This window comes from Orcinus orca, chromosome 17, assembly GCF_937001465.1.
Source record: "Orcinus orca chromosome 17, mOrcOrc1.1, whole genome shotgun sequence".
Taxonomy (NCBI): domain Eukaryota; kingdom Metazoa; phylum Chordata; class Mammalia; order Artiodactyla; family Delphinidae; genus Orcinus; species Orcinus orca.
This window is the reverse complement of record NC_064575.1, coordinates 20484235-20500550: the sequence shown is the minus strand read 5'-3', so window position 1 is coordinate 20500550 and position 16316 is coordinate 20484235. Positions and strand designations below refer to the sequence as shown.

The following is a 16316-nucleotide window of genomic DNA, read 5'->3' as shown; positions in this document are numbered from 1 at the left end:
TAGTTTCCCCTTTTTTTCAGGCACTTCCGGGTGCTGCGTCACTACGTAAACCCGCGAGTTCCGGAAGCTTGGAGAGCCCAGGTTCTGCTAGGAAAAGCCAAGCTTCCCAAAGAATGTTTCAGGAACAGTTACTTGGAGCGGGGCGTTTCGCAGACTCCTAAGGTCAGTGTCGCCCGAGAGAGCCGGAGTGCGGACCTGAGGTCTTGCTTACAGCTGGGAGGGCGTGGAGTTTCACGACCTTGTAATTGTCGCCTTTTACTTGTTTCCCTGTTGTATTGTCTTCCTGGAAGAGGCAGTCACAATCTGATTTGGGGAAAGGCAGTGAGACAAACGTAAACTCCTAAAAATAGTCTTAGGATCGCACCATTAAAAAGAAAAAAAGAAACACAGCTAGACTTGAGCTCCTTTGCATTCTGCGAAGTGACTTTCTAGACACGCACTTGGAAATCTTTTCCCCGCACTTGGCGGTGGTGAGATTTAACTGTTACGAACGGCTTAAGAATTATTCAGGGTCAAAACTTTAATATCTGATGGTTCATGTAAAATGTTATGTTTGGTACCAAAAAAGTTGAGTATGCTTAAGTTTCCAACATTTCTGAAAGACTATGAACTCAAAAGCAGTTTTAATTTTCTTGGGGAGAAAAAGTTATTGAGAATTTTCTTAGAAAATTGCTTGCGATGAGCGTGTTATGTTTAACATTGATTTCTGGTAAGAGATAGAATGTAAAAATCATTGTTCTTCTGAGGCCTTTAATTAAAACTCATTGTTTGTTTACTTATTTCTTTAGGTCCCATTTTCCAAAAATACTACATTTAGTGAAAGGGCTGTTCACAGAATCAGACCAAGTTGTTGACCGTTCACAACACGTCTGTATTCTATGATGTCCCTGGAACACTATATACCTGGACAGTTTCAAGCAATTACAGGGAGGCTGAGGTTCCATCCACACCACAGTTTGTCGTCTAAATACCTTCCCATGATGAGTTACCTTTAGTTAAGCCTGAACAGAATAATCTTGGGATGGCTGACGCTTCCTTTTTCTTTTTCACTTTATCTTCTCCCTGATCTTGCCCATATTATCCATTACTTGTATCCAGAAAGATTAGAGTTGAATGGTTTTGGGCCATAAAGAGATTTGGAAGAAAAGAAAGAGTGGAATTAGGAATTATTTACAAGTTAAAAGGAGAACCCCTTATTTTTTTCCTTAGAAAAAAAAAAAGCAAAGAAAATAGAAGTAACAGGACATAGTAGAGAACATGCTAGACTAAATCAGGAGAATTGAGTTCAACTCCTGACCAGGTCTACCTCTTAGCCTTATTCTCCTCATTTTTAGAAATTAGGAGTAGCACCTCAATCTGTGGTTTTAAAACTGTTCCATAGGAGGACTTCTGTAGAAATTTACTGGAGCCATGCAGAGGAGAGATGAAACAAGCAGACCCTCAGCAGTATTTTATAAGAACAGCTATTTTTTCTGTTCTGCTTGAAAAACAGGATCCCGTTAGGAAGATTAAATTCATATTTTAGACTAGATGATCTGTTTCCTTCTAGCATTAAAATTTTGTTTCTTTGGTTAATTTTTCATTTGTGTTCAAGGTGCATTCCTTTGATTATTACAGTTTTTTAAACAATAAAGTGTATATGTTCACAGTTAATTCATTACCAAAAGCCACAAACCTGTCTATATTCAACCTTATTTAATAGATACAAATTTTAAGTTTCTTTCTTTTTGATCAGAGTCGTACTTCCTTTTCTCTTTTCCCCCTACTTTTTAAAATTTTAGCCATAAAATTTTTGCTTATATTTGAAGCTCATAGTAGTCTTTGCAATAGGGAAGGCAGATGTTTTCCATTTTCCATTTTTGGTAGCTGAACCATAAAGATGTTAGCAGTGTTACCTAACGTCACGTTACTAGTCAATTTCCAAGGCCTGGCCCCATGTTTTCCTCACAGCATCAAGTATATTTTAAGTTTCTTTGCCTCTTGCACTCCACCATGCTCCGGTTCCTCTAGCACAGGAAAAGGTATGCAGTATGCACAATCTTTATTTCTGGACAAAAGTTCTGCTCTGAATCACTGCCTCTTTTTTTTTTTTTTCCCCTCCCTTGATTATCTGGGTTGGACAACGTAGAAGCAAATTGGACTTTCCCTTTTTTCTCTTCACTGTGAAATGACAACAGTTTCTAAACATTCCATGTTCCTCCTCAGTTCCTTTGGAAGGTGGAAGAAACCTCAGGAGGAAAGCCCCAAACTGCCCGCACTTGCCCCACATCTGTAATCCTGGCACTGCAAGTGCCATCGCTGTGATTTCTGGATGTGGACATGGAAGCAGGGAAGAGGATGTCTAGCACCCTCTGTACTTCCCATTGTGGGCTGTTAACTTCCCAACCTTTTCCCACCTTGGAATCAAAATGCCCTTTTCTACATTGCTTTTTATCTTGTTTCATTTTATTTTCCAGAGCTCTTCCTTCTTACCTGCCTGTCAATAAGGTGAGATAAAATTTCATCCCAGTTTTCTTTTCTTTCTTCTTATTATAAAAACATGAAAACCAAGAGCTCTGGAGTAATTCTGTTTTGATTATGTATATCCATTCCTTTCCCGTGTCAGGCAGGTGAGTTGGCATTGCCTCTACCTTGTGTATGGTGTATGTTCATAATAGTTAAATGAATGTTTGCACCTCCTTTTTTCACCCCCGTATTCCTTTGGTTCAGATTTGATATTGAGTCTCTTTGAATGGTTCTCTGACCACACAGAAAGACAGGGAAAGGAGATGAGGTGCATCCCAGGCAACTCGGGCAGCTTTACCAGATTCCTTGAATTTCTTCCTGTCTACGGTCCTGAGAGCTTGACTGGCAGGCTGGTGTTCAGAAAGGTCATGAGGGAAAAATTCTGTTTTGAGCTCTGTGGGATTGAATTTGATCCAGGCTTACCAAATACTCATACTACTAACTTCCTTTTGTGTGTTCCACCATTTCTCTAGTGTTTACCAGAGATTTACTAAGCACCAGCTTGACCTTAAACAGGTTGTCAGTCTTCTCTTAATTTTTTACTTCTTAAAATGGGCTTAATATTTACCGTGTTATGAGGATTAAATGAGGTAAAGAACTGTAAAGAAAATGTCTGGTGCCTCATACACAGTATGTATCCCATGGTACTTCCTCCTTTTCCATTGCTAATACCTCTGTTCCTTCATGGCTCTTCTCACATTCTCTCAAGTGCCATAAAATGTGCAATTAAACCTGTGTTCCAATAATCTTAAAGTCAGAATTCTCTTCTTAGGCAATTATATCCTCAGGTTTTTTTTCAGATTTATAGAGTACTTAAAGATCTATTTGGTCTGTAAGTTTCATGTAGTTGCTCTTTGTTCATCCTTTGATTGCAATTTTTGCTGTAGTTCATGCCTGCAATCTTCATCTCTTAGTACTTAGCCACTTAAAATAGCCCCATCTGCATGTCCTGCAGTGCCATACTGAAGTGTTTATGTTCATCTTTTAGGTCCATCATCACCTTGTCCATAGAGGATGCTGGTACAGAGCATGGCCCCACCACTTCTGCCTGTGTGATTTTCATACAAGCCAGCTCATCTCTCTGTGCCTCAGTTTCCTTGATTTAAAACACAAATACTGAAAGAACCTCTTTCATAATATTGTAAGGATTAAATGATTTAATATTTAATTTTGCAAAGGACACTTAGCTGTGGTCGTTGCTTATTAGCACTTCATAACCAGAAAGTAAGTGGTACAGGTTTACTGCAGTTGTAAACTCACAGATTGGTTGGGTTTCTCTTCCATCAGGCTTCGCTACTTTTTTCCACGAGTATTGAGTCTGTCTCATGGGTACCACCGTTCTGATTTCTCCGCTTTCTCTAGCCTTTTCCAAACTCATGTTCGACATGAACCATTTCTGCAGTTGGATATGACTGTTCTTTTATTTTTTTCTCTTCCTCTTCCAAGGTTTCCTAAAATCCTATAAGGATTCTAGATAGGTAGACTTTTTACAGTGCTTTTTTTTTTTTTTTTTTTAACTGCTGACGAGCACAGTGTGGTAAAATGACTTGCCCAGAGTCACACAGCCTGTTGGTAAACCTGGGCTAGAATACAGAACTAATCAGAAGCAGTTTAACTCCCCTCCCCCACGTTCACTCAGACATCTGCTCTTTATTTCCACAATGTGCTTTCTTTCTCAAAGACTCAGAAGTATCAACTTTCTGAAAGAAAAGATGATGAGTGCCGTGCTGTCTTCTTAAAAATGTATTTGTGAAGTGAGGCCGAAGTAATGGGCAATTCTGTTCTCAGGTTTTAAAAAAAGTATTTTGTGTTACTTGTAGATACTTGAGTAAATAACCATAAGTGAAATAGGTAAGGTGCTCAATTGTGTAAGACTAATTATAGTCTTGAAGACTGTAGTCTTTGAGTTGAATTCCCAACTGTCTCCAAATAAAAAGAGTATTTCCCCTCTGCTAGGGCAAGTTACTTACCATTGTTCGTCTTTTTGAGAAATGTATACTATTTGGAACTTTATCCTTCCAGATATATTTTAAAGACATTTTGTTGCGTACTCACTAGCACCCCCAAAAAGAAAAATTATATTTGGAAATTGATGAGGGTTGCATTTAAGTTAAGAGTAATTCAGAGATCTAGTGTCCATAAGGGAATTTTGAAATTCTGCATGTCTTGTCTGTATCCAAATGAGAACAATTGGGATTTGTATCATCAGATATCTGTAAACTATTGAGACTTAGTTCATATTTGATGAAAGAGAGGAACAAAAGAGCAGTGACAAGTCACTTAGCAAGCCTGTGGCAGAAGTGGGATTTGAACTTACAGTTGTTGATTTCTAGGCCTGTTCACAGTGCCAGAGGTCACTGTGTTCTAATGGGTCCCAGCCATAGCTTTTTCTCTTTTGCTCATGTTTGAAATGTGTTCTGGGAATCAGTGTCCTGTTAAATCTCTCTTTGATGCATGTCCCATTTATTAGTATTGATTTCAATACAATGGACAGTAAATCTATCTGACTACACAAAGGAAATAAAATAGTAGGGTATAGGTTCAAAGCTTAAGATCTCGGGTTATAGAACTTTTTTCATATAACCTCCTAATATGAAATGCTGATTAAAATTTTTTTTTAAAACCTAAAAGGCAAAAACGGTCTCTTCCATTTTGATTACTAGAACCTTTAGGATAGTGTGGTAGCAACATTGTTATACTAAAAATTAGTTGATTATTGTGGATCTAGAAAAGGATAGTCTGGCAGGGAGCGGGGGTGCATATGGATGGGTTTGAAACCTTAGCGATTACGTGGGAATCACATGTTTCTGCTGACAAAGTTTACAGGACTGTAAATTTAAGTGTAAAATTTTTGTCGGCAGTATGCATTGACAAACATGCCTAATGGTAATACATCTAGTACTGAGCATCTCGGAACAGGTCAATAATAATGTGTATATTGATAGCAGTAATGTAGGAGATGTTACTTGGTATTATAGGTAAAAATCCATGTTATCCCCTTAATCATAATTACATTAATATTGACAGGCCCTTGACAATACCCACATTATTATTGATAGATTTCTGTCAATAGCATATTTTTAAATAAAATATATTCATTCATAATTTGTACTATACTCAATAAAAGCTCTGGAATACATCCTGAAAAATGCTGCTTCCCTCTTTAGTGAGATACAGTCATTTGTTTTGGTTTTGGAATGCAATATAGATGACAGAGTTTTATTTGGGGAATGAAAAGCTTAAAAAGAAAGCCTGAGTTATTTAAGGGATAAGGTTATATATCGCTGCTCTTAGTAAACGAATTTTCAGTTGTTTTTTTCTCTGTGAAAGAAAAGCAGTGTGACCTGTCTAGTGATAAAATACCAGCAGGAGACCTTTTTAATAGTTTTTAGCGCTAGATCATTTTGTCTTAAACATATTTGTGTGACAAGTTAATGACACTAACCCTCGTAGGTGCTATACTTTTTATCTGGTCTTGATTTTTGCCTTAAGCCTCTTTTTCACATACCCTTAACATAGCATCCTTCACTAAACACTAATTTATTTAGTGCCAATTATGCTAATTAATTATTGTATAAGTCTCTTTGCATGGCCGTACATGTTTCCCCCTGGGTTAACTTTTTAGAATCTTAACTTAGTATAGTTTGGGAAATGGGGAGTGGGGAGGAAGAGGTTGATAGGATTGTGTATTAAAAGAATGAGATTTCACGGCAGAGTAGGAAAAAGCATCACCTGATTTTGGCCTTCTGGAAAAATCAATTTGAATTAAATCTGATGGTGTTTGTTTCAATTCAAAACAATCCCAACTTTTTTGAAAAAAGATTAGCTTGTATTTTTTTTAACTATTCAAGTTTGAGCCTACTTTTGTGAAATTAGATGCTAACCTACAAGAACCAATAATATGGGATTTTTAATACTTAAACTCTTGAAGGTAGAAGTAGACTGACCAATAGTTGGGTGGGGTTAGCAATCAATGTAACAGAGTCAGGAAAGCATTGGTTTACCAGAAGAGTTGGGGATTTTTCATTCAAAAATGTGAGGACACTGTAATCTTTTTTATTTTCATAGTTGTCAGTGAAGCAAGTTAAATTACTGTGACTTGTTCAGAAAGTTATTAATAAGCACCTTAGTTAAGGCCCTTGAAAGGTTGCAGAAGTCCTGTAACTGGGGCTTCCCTGGTGGCGCAGTGGTTGAGAGTCCGCCTGCCGATGCAGGGAACACGGGTTCGTGCCCCGGTCCGGGAAGATCCCACATGCCGCGGAGTGGCTGAGCCCATGAGCCATGGCCGCTGAGCCTGCGCTCCGCAACGGGAGGGGCCACAACAGTGAGAGGCCCGTGTACCGCACAAAAAGAAAAAAAAAAAAAAAAAAAAGTCCTGTAACTGGTCTTCCAGAATTGCAGTTTTCCTTTTCTTCAACTTCTTGAACTCCACCATCAGATTAATCTTTTAAAATTTATATCCTGTTATGTCTCTTCTCTTCAGTGATTACTCATGGCTACAAAATCAATGCAATTTCCTTAAAACAGGGTCTTTTTGCAGGGTGTTGACTCTTCAGCCAGTCTCTCCTGCCAAGCCCTTAAGCTCTGGTCACAGCAGGCGACTTTTTTCTTTATTTCCTAACAAGTGCAAAGACATTGATGGGAATTAAATAACGAAGGACGCAGCTCCTGTTGGAACCCATCCCTGTGTTTCCCAGATAGACCATGGCCAGTGTCAGTGCTTGCATATTTCTGGAGTTTGCACAACACCATATGCAATTTTTCTCTTTTCTGCCCCGGGGAGTTTTGTGACCCTTTATAGTGTTTTCCTATTTTGAGATCCATTCTTTGCTTCAGAGATCAATGGCTAGTCTTGATTACCATAGCATCCTATTTCTTTAGAAATGCTTGACTAAAAAGAAGTTAACTGAGACTTAACTATTTGGACCGAATCTCTGGTACCTAGGAGAATGCCCAGCATTTTGTCGGCACTCCATAAATATTGGTTAAATTGAGTAGCCATTTGTCAGAGAATTCGAATTCACTGAAACACCAACTTCTTACATTAGACTGAGAATAACTTTATGTGATTTTACGGCACTTATGGCATTTTTCTGTGCTCTATACCCATTATGGGCAAATATTATTGTATGGACAGTGGAAGGAAGAATTTCTATAATCAGATGAATGGAACTTCTAGTTATTTCGATTTCATCAGTTTCTTCTGCTCTTGAGCACTGCCCTTCTCTAAAGCCAGTATTCTAGAATAACTGACCTGCCAGAAGGCAGCGGGGGGCGGGGGGGGAGGAACTGAATGGGGTGTGTTGGTGAGGAACCAAGGTTGGATGCCCGTCTTGGACTGCCTGTATCAGGCCCTGTTCAGCGAAGCACCGTAGAGTCAGGTGCTATCGGTGTGCATTCTGGAGGTTTCTCTGCTTCCGGATCAAAAGGCACAGCCACGTGGATGTGGGTGAAACAGCCCAGAGAGCAGGTCATGCTGGCACCCACCCCCGTTCTCTCGGGATTCCCACCCCAACATCTCCTCTCAGATAAGATGCAAGTGAAGGGTGTGATGAGTTCCACTGGACCATGTCTCTCCCCTTCCCGTCCGGCCCCCACACATGCCCACATCAAGGTGCCATCAGGTTCACTGTGTAGCTGCCCCAATTATGTTTTAATGGTGTAGTCAGTATTTCCTGGGGAAAAAAACATTCTTTTACCACAGGTCGACTGAGGTATTAGATGAGTAATAATGAAGATTTCAGTCTTTTCAAATAAGATTTGGTAAAATCCACCGAGTCTTTTTCTTCTTATGCTCATCCCTAACCAGAGTAGCAATAGTACAGTAACAATACTGCTTTCCTGTTTCCAAACCACTTTCATAACATTATCTGCTTTAATCTCACCAACATTGTCAGGTGGTGGTTCATTTCCAACTTCTAGAAGAATCTGATGCTAATGACTTTTTTAAGATTACATAGCAACTAAATGACCAAGCTGGAACTTGAGTCCAAGTCCATCTGATTTTAAATCTGGTCTTTCTACTCTGTCACAGTTGCCAGATAAGAATATAGAGCAATAGGAAGGCTATTCTACTTTAACAAACTATGGTGCATAATGGACAGTGTCTGTTCTATGTTTACAACTAAAAGAAGTCACAAAAATGACTAAAATGTTGGAAACCAAAATCTAAAACAAAAAAAAAACAGAAACAAATTATTTATCTGGAAGAGCAAAGGCCAAAGAGTAGTTAATAATAGTCTTCTGCTCCAGTAAAGAGTCTTCTGTAGGGAGGAGATAGAGCCCAGATGTTCTTAATCTACCCTGAGGCCAGGCCTGGGGCGAAGAAAAGGAAAGAAAAAAAAATGTTAAACTGTAACAGAAGGGATAAGAAAGAATTTTTTGATAATAAGGATTGTTAAATACTGGATTGGTTAGAGAGTGTGTTAAGTCTTCTTTTCTGGCAGCCATTAAAAATTCCTGTCTTTACTAAATGTCCGTCAGTATGATTCCTCCAGAAATGAGGGAGTTGAAATAGATGATTCCTCTGAGAAGCCACTCTCTCTGAGCAGTTTCTCCCTACATACAAGTAAGGGACCTGAGAAGAGATAGGTCCCCTCAACCTCCAGTTCATCTAGATGCTCTCAGCAATGTTCAGTCAGTACAGATTCACTACCAAACTACTCATTCCACTGCATATGGGATCAGCAAATCTTTACTAAGCAACTACTGTGTGCCTGTCTTTGTGGTAAATTCTATAAGATTACTAAGAACTGATTGTGACTCTAATATCTGAAGATACATAAATTGGCACAACTGGTGCTCTAACACAAGCCATCCTTCTCATCTGACCCTCAACTGAGAAGAATAGCAATCCATCCAGTTTAAGTTGGGGGCAGGGAAGGGGTGAGGGGAGGGGACTGGTAGTGTTGGACTTGATGTCGATGTCCAGTATGATCCGAGCTTTTTCAGGAGTACTTTTACAAATAAGAGAGTTTCCCCTATCTTGCTGACCACAGAATACGAAACCTGGGGAAGACGCCGAGTTGTTGATACTGTTACAGTAGAAGAGTTGCATATACCGTATTCCCGCCTATCCTGAAGGATTTATAGAATTTTGCATGAGGAAAACTGAGTTAGGTATCAAAGTCACTTTGTGGGTGGCAAGCACTTTGAGAAGCAAGTATGAGGCACTTTCCCTTAACTAGTTTATGGTCAAGTTAAGGAAAGAAGATGTATTCACACTACTGAAATCACAGTACAAAGAGTTGAGGGCTCAAGCATGTGACACGGACAATTGTTGTCAGAGTTAAAAATGCTGACAATGGGAGTTGGAGGTAATTATGAAGGTTTCGTGGAAAATGTTGTAACTGGGTTGGAATGTGAAGGGCAGATGGTTGAGGGCGGTAGGAGGAGTTGCTGGGGAAGGTAAGTGTTTTAGGTACATGAGAAAAGGTACAAAGGCAGGACCGAAGGATAGTCTGCAATTAAAGGTTCTTTGGTGAATAATGGGTTATATGGTTACAGAGATGGAGACAGAATTGAGCTAGGTTAGGTCTAAGAAGTTTGTACTTTATCCCAGGGGCTATAATGAGGTAAAAAAGACATGATTTGGTAAATAAGAATAAATAACTTTATAGAGTTTGGTTTGCTTATGAGGTTTTTCAAATAATGTTTTAGTTTTTTCTTTTCTTAATTACATAAATGTTATGTTAATTAGAGAAGATTTGTAAACTGCAGAAGAAAGTGAGAAAAATAATCACTGATGATTTTTTACATAAATTTTGGGATTCTTTTCTATTGAGATAGTTTTAAGATTTATGGAGTGTCTTTGAGAACCTTGCAATACCATCTACCTTCGCTAATGCCTGACTTGTCCATCACCTTGCCTGCTTCCCTTGTGCAGACCTTGGTAGGAGTCTTTAAAGTGAGAGCCAGGACAAGACTTTATCTTTGCATCCCAGGCATCTGGCAGGGCTAGGATGTATTGATGTTCATAGAAATTGTGGAATCTGTGAATGGTCTCAGTCTCACAAGGACTACTTAATAGCAGAAAGAGAAAGCCTGAATCAGTGAAGATTTGTAAGAACCTCTGTAGATCTAGGAATGAAAACCAAGCAGAAATGAGTGGGAAGACCAGCATGCAGCATTGAGCTGTATGGGTGATAGATATGACCACAAAATTATGAATTCAGCTTGGAAATGGACTAGCCCAGTAATTTGCAACATCACCTGGGAACTTGCTAGAAATGCAAATTCTTGGCTCCCACTCCAGGCCTACTGAATCAGAAAATCTGGAACTGAGGGACGCAATCTAACAAGGCCTCCACATGAGTGCCGAGGTTTGAAGAGCGCTAGACTAGAAGCACAGAGAGAGACTACAGGAGTGTGATGCGAAGACCCCAGCAGAGAAAGATTGAAAGGCCAAAGGTTTGTGTTAGCAGTGAACATAACCCATGAAATGCCACAGTAGCTGGAGTAGGAAATCATGAGAATAAGATGATGTTGTTACAAAGAAAGTCGAATGTGCTGTAAATGGACAAGATCTACCTATCTTTAGACCACTGCCTTCCTGATCGTAGCATTTAAATAGATCAAGTAAATTTAAAATAGATCGGTCCCAGGAGAGGGGGCTCACACTCAAAATCTCCACCCAGATTTTCTCTGTCATATCCCCATAACTGCCTACTGAGCTTTTCCACTTAGCTGTCTCACAGGAGCCTCAGATCTCTAAAACTCCACAGATTTATTATCTTTCCCTTCAAATCTATATCTCTGCATGTGTTTCCCATTTCAGAGAATTGGACTACCATCCACTTCATTACTCAAGTCAGTTATTCTTGGCTTACTTCTCACTAAGTCATGTCCATTCTTCCACCTCCAAGCTTTCAAAGGTACCTGCTTTTCTCCATCCCCATTGATACCTTTCTAATTTAGACCATCATTAGTTTCTCACTAAATCATGTTAACAGTCATCTTAATTGGTCTCTCTGCCTCCAGTCTTTCAGCCTCTGATCCATTCTCCATGTGGCCAGAACAAGCTGTCTAAAATGCAATGATTAGTTCTTTGCTTACAGCCATTCAGTGGCTCCCCCATTACCTTCTTGATAAAATGCAGCCTTCTCAACCCGGCTTTTAGAGCCTTTAGCGTCCGTCTTTTGCTTTCCTTTCCAGCCTGATCTTTTGTCCTGACCCCTCCTGTCCTTGGCATCTAGCGTTCCCTCTGTTGGAGTGGTTTTCTTATCTTCTTGTATCTGCCTGACACTGCTGATCCTTCAGGTAGCTGCAGAGATCTTGCCTCCCCCCAAAGCCTTCTTGGGCCTTCTGAGGTCTAGGTGCAAGCAAAATGTTCTGAAGTTCCCCTTGCACATCACCTATCACACCTTATTGTAATTGCCTGAGTGTTATTTTGTGCAGCACACTCTTCCTTTCCCCCTCCTCCCACTCACTAGATTATAATCTCTGCAAGGGTTGAGACTGTCTGTTCTCCCATTTTATCACTGGCTCTGACACATTCATTGGGAAACAGCAGATGCACAAGAAACATGTTGAAAGAAGTAGTAATCAACAGTCTGGATATGGTAACTTGAAATAGTTTTAAAGGTTTTTGGATGGGAATTTGTATTTTCTACCCTTCACCCACCCTAGACTTTTGTGTTCACTACTCCACTCATCTAGTATTTGCAGGAGGCGGTCTGTGTATCAGGCACTGCGCTAGTTGCTAAGATTCAGCTGTGACAAGACTGAATCTTCGCAACAGGGCTTATCCTCTAGTGGAGGAAATAGTTCAAAAGTAGTTTACGGGGCTTCCCTGGTGGTGCAGTGGTTGAGAGTCCGCCTGCCGATGCAGGGGACACAGGTTCATGCCCCGGTCCGGGAAGATCCCACATGCCACGGAGCGGCTGGGCCGTGAGCCAATGGCCACTGAGCCTGTGCATCCGGAGCCTGTGCTCCACAACGGGAGAGGCCACAACAGTGAGAGACCCACGTACAGGAAAAAAAAAAAAAAAAGTAGTTTACGAACAGTAAATACATAAAGGCCAAGAAAGAGGAAGGACAGGGTGCTAAAGGAACAGCTAGAGAGGCAGGTAACTCATATTTGGAGGGTCAGAAAGAAGTGGTCCCTAAGCTAGTACTTAAAAACTTAGTCTCATGTGAGTTTTTCAGTTAAAGAATGGGAACAGACTGTTCCAGGTGACGGGAACAGACAGCAAATGTCCACTAGCGAACAAGAGAGGGGGCCACTTTGTGACTAGAGGTTGAAGCATTAGGAAGGAAAGCAGCCTGGGGGTAGGTTTAGGGAGGCTTGTGTTTTAGAAGGATTGCCGTGTGGGAAATGCACTGAAGGACGCAAAAGGTAAGATAGACCAATTAGATGTCATCCAGCGGGGAGCTGAGAGCAGCCAGAATGAGGAAAAGGCTGGGAGGGGATAGAGTCTTGAATGGATTAGAAAAACAGAGAAGAAAGGGCACTCTGTCCTAATCCCCTTCTTTCTTTCCTGTAGCTCCTGGCTAGTGTGAGGCAAGGATTGCACAGAACTTGCAGCCAAAATCCGCACTGTTGTAGCTTATAGGCTGCCAAGTCAAGTCTTGAGGGAGCTGCAGGAAGGGGGAAAAAGTTGAGATCACCCACCCTATTTATCAGTGAGAAGCATTCCTGTCATGGATCTGGTTTGAGAAGAAAACAGCACTAAACCACCTATTATTTAGTAGTTATTTTTGTTTGTTTTTGTATAATTTTGTAAAAAATTATAATAGAATTTGAAAGAACTTTAGAGGTCATTTTGTCTCCGGTCCTTAGTTTTGTAAGTGAAGAAACCAAAGCAGAGGCATGGTGAAATGACTTGACCAAGGTCACAATTGCTGCACAGTTGGTGAGAGTGAACTTCACGGGGATCCCTGCCTCCATCTGTAGCTCAGTGTTCCCTTAGTGCCTCGGGCCTTGCAAAGGCCTTTTGACGGCCCAGAGATCATGATCCAGCTCTGTGTGTTGAGGGCCTGTTTTAGAAACTAAATTTAAAGAGATTTCTTGTCATATATTGGATTTTCCAGTTCATTAATAAAATGTAAAATACCTAAAGTAAAATGTAGAATCTCTAAACTCCTTAACAACAGTAGCTGCTGGGTGGTTTAATCTCATTGATTTGCACAAAATAGGCATTTAATAAATGCATTTTGAATGAGTCAGTCATACCCAGCTAACCATTAATCAGCTTGTTTCTATTGCATTTTAAAAGATTTTTATCCCTATAGCACCTATTTGTTTCCTTAGTGTTTTTATGAAATGATCTCAGTGTCTATTTTTACATCATAGTTTCTTTTTCGTAGAAAACTGTATGTGCACCTTAATAATGACATTGCTGCATTCATGTTGCTTTGTGCTACTATTTATTTTCTATGAGTGTGTGCTAGAATAATAAATACTTACTGGTTAACTTTGTTTTCTCCTAACTTCCTTTACAAATGTAAAATGTTCTTGAGACACATTAAATGACTTGTTGAAAATATTCCTTCGGAGTCAGTAGAAGTGCTGGAAATTAAACTGAGGTCTTGAGTTACCATCCATTGCAACGTTCCACATAGTTCATTGTATTTATTAAGTTCGTGTATTTAATAGGTCATGTTATTATTCAGCCTCATGGCTGTTAGCCTCAGGATTTTATCATCTCCCTTTAAAATATCTGACCCAGGAGGACTACCTAGGGGAAAGTTTGTGGAAAAAAGATGCAACGTGCTAAAACTTGTTATTCCTTTGATTAGGAGGGCCAGAAAAAAAGAATGGAAAGAAAAGATAGGAGAAGAAAGGAAAGAAGAGAGGGAGGAGAGAGAGAGAAGAAAGAGGAAGAAGTTCTAAGTAAGAAGTGACTAAGTTTACTGTGCTGCTTTGATGCTACTGAAAGCCCATCTCCTCTGTGTCCTGTGTCATTTGTGTGTCACAGTTTTCCAAGTGTAAGTCGAGAAGATAGTACAAGATTGCAACTGTTTGATGATGGTTTCTAATTGTACTTTTTCCTAGAGACCTTTAGAGAAGGGATGGCTTCCAGAGATGAGAATATGAAGCGGACAGACAGAGTGCTAAGAATAAGCCAGTTGGATGCACTTGAACTAAACAAGGCCCTGGAGCAACTCGTTTGGTCCCAGTTTACTCAGTGCTTTCATGGATTTAAGCCAGGGCTGTTAGCCCGCTTTGAACCAGAGGTGAAAGCATTCTTGTGGCTTTTCTTATGGAGATTCACCATCTACTCTAAAAATGCCACCGTGGGACAGTCAGTTTTGAATATTCAGTACAAGAACGATTTTTCCCCAAACCTGAGATACCAGCCACTGAGCGAAAATCAAAAGCTGTGGTATGCCGTCTGTACAATCGGTGGGAAGTGGTTAGAAGAACGATGCTACGATTTGTTTCGAAACCGTCACGTAGCATCCTTCAGGAAAGCCAAGCAGTGCATGAATCTCGTGGTTGGACTTTTGAAGCTGGGCAGGTTGATTAATTTCTTGATTTTCCTCCAAAGGGGCAAGTTCGCAACTTTGACCGAGCGTCTGCTGGGCATCCGTTCTGTGTTTTGCAGGCCCCAAAATGTCCGAGAAGTAGGCTTTGAGTACATGAATAGAGAACTCCTCTGGCACAGCTTTGCCGAGTTTCTGATTTTCCTCTTACCACTTGTCAGTATCCAGAAGTTGAAAGCCAAGCTCTCTTCATGGTGTATCCCTCTGAGCAGAGCTCCAAGCGGTGACAGCACGCTGGCCACCAGCGGCAGACAGTGTTCTCTGTGTGGGGAGTGGCCCACCATGCCTCACACCATAGGCTGCGAGCATGTTTTCTGTTACTACTGTGTGAAGAGTAGCTTCTTATTTGATGCGTCCTTTGCTTGTCCTAAGTGCGGCACAGAGGTCCACAGCCTGCAACCACTGAAATCAGGAATCGAGATGACAGAAGTGAATGCCCTTTAGAAGCTAAAATTGTTTCCTCTGAGGAGAACTGTATTTTGTCTAAATCCTTAGCATGAATCATCCTAAGCATACTATTTAGGTATGTCTTATGAGGACATGTGCTTCTCAGCCACTGTCACTCTGTTCCTTTCCAGGCACGACTAAATTCTGCTCACACTGGAAACCGCATGATTCTAAACATATGATATAAATGGTAACATATTATTTTTTTTAATCATTGCATTTAATTTTTAATGTCAAGAATAATGGATAGGGCTTCCCTGGTGGCACAGTGGTTGGGAGTCTGCCTGCTGATGCAGGGGACGCGGGTTCGTGCCCTGGTCCGGGAGGATCCCACGTGCCGTGGAGCGGCTGGGCCCGTGAGCTGTGGCCGCTGAGCCTGCGTGTCCGGAGCCTGTGGTCCACAACGGAAGAGGCCACAACAGTGAGAGGCCCGCATACCGCAAAAAAAAAAAAAAAAAAAAAAAAGAATAATGGATAGTTTTTATCAAATGACCACTAAGAATGCTCCTTCATTCTGCTACTTCCTGGAAAGAGGTTAGACTCTAAAAATAAAAGATTGTGGTGACTCTGAGATGAGTGGGCATTTATTTTCAGAAATGACACCATAACATCATAAAATGACAATAGTAAGACCTGTTGTTTTAAACTTTCAGATCTGATGTGTCAATTGTAATTTTAAGTTTTTCTCTGAAGCCAGCTTTTAAAGGATTCAGTCAGCTTCGTTCTCAGGCCAAACGACGGCCACCAGAAGCTCAAGACTTCCGTTTTACCAGCTTTCTGATCCCACTGGCCTGAGAGCTTCTTGCCTAATAGTTCTGGCAAAGTCCAGGAGCTCACAGCTATTGGTCAGCCTGAGATTATGTGCACATTCCTAAACC

At 40.5% G+C, this 16316-nt stretch overlaps 1 protein-coding gene across 4 annotated transcripts; it reads left to right on the top strand.

Moving 5' to 3' along the window:
- The first annotated feature begins 12 nt into the window (after positions 1-12).
- Positions 13-16009, top strand: PEX2 (peroxisomal biogenesis factor 2). Of its 4 annotated transcripts, none has more exons than XM_049700441.1 (4): positions 35-162; positions 10760-10914; positions 14245-14338; positions 14501-16009. In XM_049700441.1, exons 2-4 carry the CDS (start codon positions 10876-10878, stop codon positions 15433-15435), a joined length of 1068 nt encoding a protein of 355 aa, XP_049556398.1. In that variant the 5' UTR covers positions 35-162; positions 10760-10875; the 3' UTR covers positions 15436-16009. The 4 variants fall into 4 exon arrangements, with proteins under 4 accessions (XP_012392487.2, XP_049556398.1, XP_033262979.1 ...); XM_049700442.1 differs by lacking the exon at positions 10760-10914 and adding an exon at positions 2457-2487 and having other exon boundaries at positions 37-162; XM_012537033.3 differs by lacking the exon at positions 10760-10914 and having other exon boundaries at positions 13-162.
- Positions 16010-16316: the final 307 nt, after the last annotated feature.